The 6,725-nt window shown below is 61.8% G+C and overlaps 1 protein-coding gene across 1 annotated transcript in view; it reads right to left on the minus strand.

The window, feature by feature from the left end:
- Positions 1-1,302: 1,302 nt before the first annotated feature.
- The window catches only part of RPS6KA4 (ribosomal protein S6 kinase A4), a 10,983-nt gene continuing 5,560 nt past the window's right edge, over positions 1,303-6,725 (minus strand). Inside the window, exons 9-17 of the mRNA XM_049643535.1 lie at positions 6,532-6,696; positions 4,762-4,890; positions 4,450-4,583; positions 4,261-4,354; positions 3,625-3,798; positions 3,349-3,543; positions 2,834-2,993; positions 2,448-2,611; positions 1,303-2,194 (exon numbers count right to left, since the gene is read on the minus strand). Coding sequence (XP_049499492.1) covers positions 2,000-2,194; positions 2,448-2,611; positions 2,834-2,993; positions 3,349-3,543; positions 3,625-3,798; positions 4,261-4,354; positions 4,450-4,583; positions 4,762-4,890; positions 6,532-6,696 — 1,410 coding nt within the window. The 3' untranslated portion in view covers positions 1,303-1,999. The remainder of the gene's footprint in view (positions 2,195-2,447; positions 2,612-2,833; positions 2,994-3,348; positions 3,544-3,624; positions 3,799-4,260; positions 4,355-4,449; positions 4,584-4,761; positions 4,891-6,531; positions 6,697-6,725) is intronic.

Consider the following 6,725-nt stretch of genomic DNA (forward strand, 5'->3'; position numbering starts at 1 on the left):
TCGGATGTCCCCATGCCACCCAACTGCCCTCGATCCACACTCACGGGACCCCACCTGCCCCCGGGACCACCTGGCTTTGCCCTGACTTCAGCATCTCCGGGTTCCTACCTCCTGGGTACCTCCCCCTGTAAGAGGCAAACCTCAGAATGGGAAGGGATGGTCCCCCATGAGATGACCCCACAGGGTAATAGGGGGAGATGGCCTGGAGGCATCCAGAGTGGTAACGTCCAGGCAACCCTGGGGCAGGGCTCTCTGCACTGTGCAGACGAGTAGCCCTGACCTGGGGCACCCACAAAGATGCTGGGGCCACGACTGCCCTACGGCCACAACCACCTAGCAGGGATCACACACCTGGGGGGGGGGTCTCCCGCTCTGCCGGAGGGAGGTGCCACACTGATGGCCTCGAGGACTCCCTCTCTGACAGGCACCAAGCTCCGGTGGGACCTCTAAGGACCCACCCCTTCTCTGGCTCTCCACCCAGTGAGCTTCCAGAGGGGAGTCCAAGATCCAGATCTAAGGCAAGCAGCACCCTGTATCCCTGGCCACAGTGACTGGTCCACGGCGGACACGTGACCTAAGTGGATCCGATCGGAGTTCTTCTTGGGATTTCCACAGGGAAAGCTAAAACACTCTCTTTATCACATTTCAGTCTGTTGCCCCTGGAGCACCCGGCACCCATCCTGGGGCCAAAAGGAAAACGCTCCAGGCTGCAACACCAAGAAATCGGAATAAAAAAACTGAGTCTGGGAAACTGGGTCCTGGCCAAGAGTTTGTGTCCAGATCAGACCTTGCCTGAAGCTGCCGCTGCACCGTGTGGTTACAAGGGCCTAAAAAAATCCCACTCTGAAGTTAAGTTCAAGTTGGATTTTCTACTACTGCACCCAAGAGAATCCTAAGTGATCCATGGCAGAGCTGTCCAAATATGCAGCCAAGAGGATTGCTTGGCCCTCCTGCTGCTGGGTTCAAAAGTCAAGGACAGGGGCGCCTGGGTGGCTCAGTCGGTTAAGCGGCCGACTTCGGCTCAGGTCATGATCTCGCGGTCCGTGAGTTCGAGCCCCGCGTCGGGCTCTGTGCTAACAGCTCAGAGCCTGGAGCCTGTTTCAGATTGTGTGTCTCCCTCTCTCTGACCCTCCCCCACTCATGCTTTGTCTCTCTGTCTCAAAAATAAACGTTAAAAAAAAAAAAGTCAAGGACAGAGGGTATGGACAAAGGGTCTGCCCTGTCCCTCCTCTCTGGGGCCCCAGGCCCCACTGGCTGGAAATGTTTGCCCCACACACCCTCCACGCACACACAGACCTCCCACACAGCACTGGATGGACTTTTATTTTAAAGTCAAAGGCACAGCCTGGATGGGCTGAGGCAGTGACTGCAGATGCCCAGCCCAGACCCTCAAGGCCCTGCCCCCAGCCAGGGGCAGCTGTGCCAAGGGGGGTGGGGGGGGGTGAGAAGGGGCCTCCCCTTCTAGGGGTTGCCTACCTCCTAACTTAGCCCCAATAGGGGAGAAGCGGGTGACATAAAGTGAGGCAGAAATGCTTCAGGGGTCCCCCAGGACCTCTCCTTGAACCCCCCTCCCCAACAGAGGTCTTTGGTGGACATGATTGCACAGACAGTCCATAAAGTGACAGCGAGAGGGGCGCCCCCTCCCAAGAGCAGGGCCTCAGGGGAGGGCAGGGGAGAGGTCCCAGTTTCAGGCAACTCAGTGCGTAGAAATGCGGGAGGAGCCCTTCCCTGCAGGAACAGCCCCCTGGGGGAGAAGTGACTTCAGCCAGATGAGGCGCTGTCTTGGCAGAGGCCCCTCCCTCCCTGCATCTCGAACTCTATCTGGTAAGACATAAAAAATTCTCTGCTTATAAAAATACTTCTGCTCTGTCTGGGAGTGGGGTGGGGGGGGGGGAAGGGGAGGGAAAGGCAATCCCTGGGGATGGGGCGGAGCCGATACCGGAGGCTCCCAGGTCACAGCCCCTGTGGGGGAAGGGAGGTTACGGGGTGGGGGGTGGGGCTAGGAGGGGGGCAGGGGGCCGTTGGCTCGTCTGGGGGCTCCTTTGGCGGCGGGGGCCCTGCCCGGGGCGGCGGGCGCGGGGGAGACGCGGCGGGAGGTGGCGGCGCTCCGCAGCTTCTGTTTCCGCCGCTTGGCCAGGGGTGCGTTCTCCACGCTCTTCAGGAAGAAGCCCTCGCGTTTGCCCCGGTTGAAGGCCTGGCAGAAAGGCGGGTGAGTCCCCCATCCCCCACCACCTGCCGGGCCCCTCGGGCCCCCAACCCAGCCCCTCCCTCCCATCCCACCGGATCAAGGCCATCAGGTGGCCGGCCCGCAGCCTCTCTCAAAGGTCAAGGCGCCGACCACCACCGGGGGAGGGAGGTCAGTACTCGGTGCGCCTCACCTCTCCGGGCTCGGAGGCCCCGCCTCTCCAGGCCCCGCCCGCCCACCGCCCACAGGCCCCGCCCCTCACCATGAAGGTGGCGTTGAGCCCGGAGCGCACAGCCGGACCCGAGGATTCCAGCACGTCGGGGGTGCGGAGTGGGGGCGAGGAGCGCGCGCTGCCGTCCTGCAGCCACGTGCTACCCCGCAGCCCCTCGAGCTTCAACCGCTTGGCGGGGTCCACCGTCAGGAGCCCTGGAGGCAGGGCAGTGTTGAGGAGGGGCCGAGTGTGTGTGTGTGTGTGTGTGTGTGTGTGTGTGTGTGTGTGTGGAGGCTGCGCCCCAGAGACCTCCCAAGAGCCCCACTCTCCTCCCGGCCCAGTTCCCCAGACCAAACACTTAACCCATCGAGACCCCACGGCCGCCGCCTCCCCAGCCATGATCTGTGACCCTGCCCCCACCCCCACCGGCTCCACACCTCGGACCAGCTCCTTAGCTTCTTCAGACACGCCCTGCCAGGCCTCCCCGTCAAGGGAGAAGCGCCCCTCGCGGATCTTGCACATGATCTCTGCCGCCTGGCTCTGCCCGCCCTGGCCTGAAGCCCCCTGGAAGGGGACCTGCCCCGACAGCATCATGTACTGGGGAGGTGGAGGGAAAAGTGAGACGGGTCCGGGCTGCAGGGCCGAGACAGGCCAGGAGGCCGACTCAGCCCACCCACCCACAGAACCATTCACCCTCTCCATGAGGGTAACGCCTGAGGATGAACCCTGACCTCCAACCCCTAATACTTGGGATGCCCTGACCTCAGCACCGGAGCAACCCTGCCTCTGTATGAGGAGGCCCTCTAAACCCAGCCTCCGAGCAAACGCTGCCACCCCCACCATGACGACCCCTGTCCTCCGCCTCGGGGGCGTCCCTGTTCGCCCGCCTCGAGAAGCCCTCGGACCCCAGGCTCGGGGCACCCTGAACCCTCCTGGGGACGCCGTCTCATACCAGAATGACGCCGAGGCTCCAGAGGTCGCAGGACTCATCGTAACCCTGCTGCGCCAACAGCTCGGGGGCTGCGTACTGCAGCGTGAAGCAGGGCGTCTGCATGGGCCCCGCGGGGCTCTGCGGACGCAGCCGCGCGAACCCAAAGTCGATGATCTTCACCGGGGCTCCGGGCGTGTCGTCGGCGTACAGGATGTTCTGTGAGGGCGGCGGGGCGGCCTGTTAGGGACTAGCCCTCCAAGCCTCGGCCCTCCCCGGCTCCCCCAGCCCCGCGCCCACCTCCGGCTTGAGGTCGCGGTGCACCACGCCGGCCTCCTCGTGCATGAAGCTCACGGCCGACACGAGGCTGCGCAGGATCTGGCTCGCTTCGGACTCGCTGAAGTGCCTCTTCTTGCGAATGTGCTCCAGCAGCTCCCCGCCCCGCAGCAGCTCCAGAACCAGGTACGTGTGCAGCTGCGGGGCGGAGCGGAGCGGGCCTAGGTCACCATCCGGGTCCTGCTGGGAACCTTCGGTCTCCGGCCAGGCCCCACCCACCGGCCGGGCCCCGCCCCTAGCCTCAGGCCCCGCCCCTATTCGAGCGAGGAACTACCATCACCCCCAAAACAACCCGTAGGCCCCAAGTCAGCCTCCCGGGCCTCCGCCCCTTTGCCACCTTAAATCCTAGCCCCCTCCACGTCGGCCTCAAATTCAGTTCCCTTGGCCATTCTCAGCTCCGCCTTCCGACCCTCCGATCCTCCGGCCCTACTACCCTCCGATACCACCTCCCTGGCCTGCCGTAGCCCTCAAGGCCCCCGCACCCAGGCCTCAGGCTCCTCCTCCTGCCCTCCCCGCCCGCCACCCCCCCACCCCGTCTCCCGCCCTCCAAGGGCAGTCTCCTGAGTCCCTGCGTTGCGCCCCAGCCCAAGAAAGCGTCACCTGGTCGTGATGCACATCATGCAATTTCACCACATTGGGGTGCGACTGGCAAAGCCGCAGGGCCGCCACTTCTCGCTGCGTGTTCGCCTCCAGCCTGGGGGCGAGGCAGGCGGGGTCAGTTCGGCCGACCTCCGGCCCCGCCCTCCAGGCCCCGGCTTTGCAGGCCCCGCCCACCCCAGGCCCGCCCACCTGCGGCTGAGGATCTTGACCGCGAACTCCTGGCCGCTCTGGCGCTGGCGGCAGCGGCGACACACGGAGAAGCTGCCTTGGCCCAGTGCGGGCTCCCGCAGGTCCAGCTCGTACTGCTGGAAGAAGGGCGAGTCCTGGCGGCGAAGGAGGCGCGTCAGAGGTCGCACCCGGGAGCCTTGCGGCCACGTTCACATGCCACCTCGGAGAGGCTCCAAACCTCACCGTGGGCACACCTGGTGAAGCCAGGTCTGGAGTCCCTGAGCCCAGACTCCCCAGAATCAACATCCCCCCCCCACCCCCGTCCCAACCCACCTGCATCATGGCGCTCCTGGCCACCGCTGCCCGGCCGGGCCGGTCTCCAGCGCCAGATGCTTCCAGCACATCTGTCATCACCGCGTTGTTATGGTCAAACAGGATGGAGGGCGCCACGAAGGAGTATCCCTGCAGGGGTGGGGTTTGTGTCAGAGGCTGGTGGGTATAGGGGCTGGAGGCACAAATGGAGTCCTAGGAAGACCCAGCCTGGGTGAGGGGCAGGGCAGGCAGAGGCATCCCTGGTGCACATAGGATGTGTTGACATGTTATTCCAGCTTGTTCTATGATCACGTGGGTCCGCATCCCGCAGGAATCTGAGACTCCGCCCTTCCAAGGCCATCATCTGGCACAATGTAGTGACCCAGACAAGGACGGACCCAATGCATAAAAGGGGCATGGCCTGGCATCACACACACTTAGCTTATGAGAATTCAAACCTACCCACCGAATACAAAAAAGTCATTATTCCTTCATCTCAAACCAAACATTGCCCCCCCCCCCCCCCCCCGCCTGCAAGGGGAGGGGCCACTGAGGAAATACAAAGAGGCAATTCAAGGGTTTCTTAAGGGTCATTTTGATGATGTATTGTTTTCTGCTAAACACACAGCCCCACTGTGCACAAGAATGCAGGCTCTAGGCTTTTCTGTTTGGTTCATTGATCAGTCCCCGGGTGCCCGGATCAGCGCCTGGCACATTGTAGGCACTCGATACATATTTTTGAATCGTGAAATGGATGAATGAAAGTAACCGCTGATTCACCAGAAAGAACTGTCTCATGAGAACCGTGAGACAACAGATGGATGGTTCTAGCAAAGCCATCACTTGGGACAGGGCTCACAGAGGGGACTGATCCACCTACGGTTCACATTGGCCTATTCTTCCTTCATAGTTACGGACCGTGTCCTACAGGCCAGGCCCCCACACTGGGCAAAGGGACACAGAAATTAAACACAGTCAGTCCCTGCCTTCTGGGAGTTTCCGGACCAGGGGAAGCCGTCTCAGGAAGGCAGTTAGGATACAACCTGACGCACTGCTCAGAGGAGGTGCCAGCTACAGAGAACCGATGCACAAGGAAAGGGCAGCCCAGGACTAGGGGAGTGGGGAAGAATTCACACAGGAGCAGCACGGCTTGAAACAGGAGTGGGAGGCTTGGAAGACGACTAGGAGCCTGCCAGGTGGGCAACGGTGGGGAAGGTACTCCAGGTGGAGGGAACTGCATGTGCAAAGGCACAGAGGTGTGTTCGTCATAGGTGCTGGAGCACCGAGTGGGACCACAGTGAGCACTGAGGCCAGAGCCCTGAGCAAGAATGACATCATACGGGGCCTGGAATGCCGAGCAAGGAAGTCTGGACTTGTCCAACAGGCCTCAGCTTCTAAACTTGAGTGGAGGGGGCCTGTGCTTCCACAAATGTGATACGGTTTGCCAAAGGAACACGCAAAGCCACAGTATAAACATGGAATCTCTTTCTAGTCGTCCACTTAAGCAACCGAATAGGTAAAACGATGCTTTTAGAGAACAGTAAAGAGATGTGTGGAGTAGAAGGGAAGTTAACATGAAATTTCAAGATACACCACGAGATTCAAAGACGTGTCCCGCCATGGCAGTCTGTAGGACTGACGACTCCGGGTGCCCCACCAGTGGAGAGGGTCTGGGGGAGACGCTGAGTCCTGATCAGAACACAGGGCCTATGCAGGGCCATGAGTCAGCCAGGGCCAAGGCTGGCAGCGAGGTCCTGTCTCCATGGCACCTGGGGTTCTGTGAGCTCTTACCTGGAAGATTCGAGGATCCCCAGGCGGGGGGCTGCCAGGGGGTGAGTAAACAGGCTCCAGCCGCGTAAATTCCTCTGCAAAGTTGCCCACATCCAGCTCCGAGCGGATCTGGGGCCGGAATGGGGCTGGGATTTTCCTGGCAGCCAAAGCAGCCCAATCCAGACCCTGGAGAAAAGGAGTAAGAGATCGGCGGG

This window comes from Panthera uncia, chromosome D1 (assembly GCF_023721935.1).
Source record: "Panthera uncia isolate 11264 chromosome D1, Puncia_PCG_1.0, whole genome shotgun sequence".
Classification (NCBI taxonomy): domain Eukaryota; kingdom Metazoa; phylum Chordata; class Mammalia; order Carnivora; family Felidae; genus Panthera; species Panthera uncia.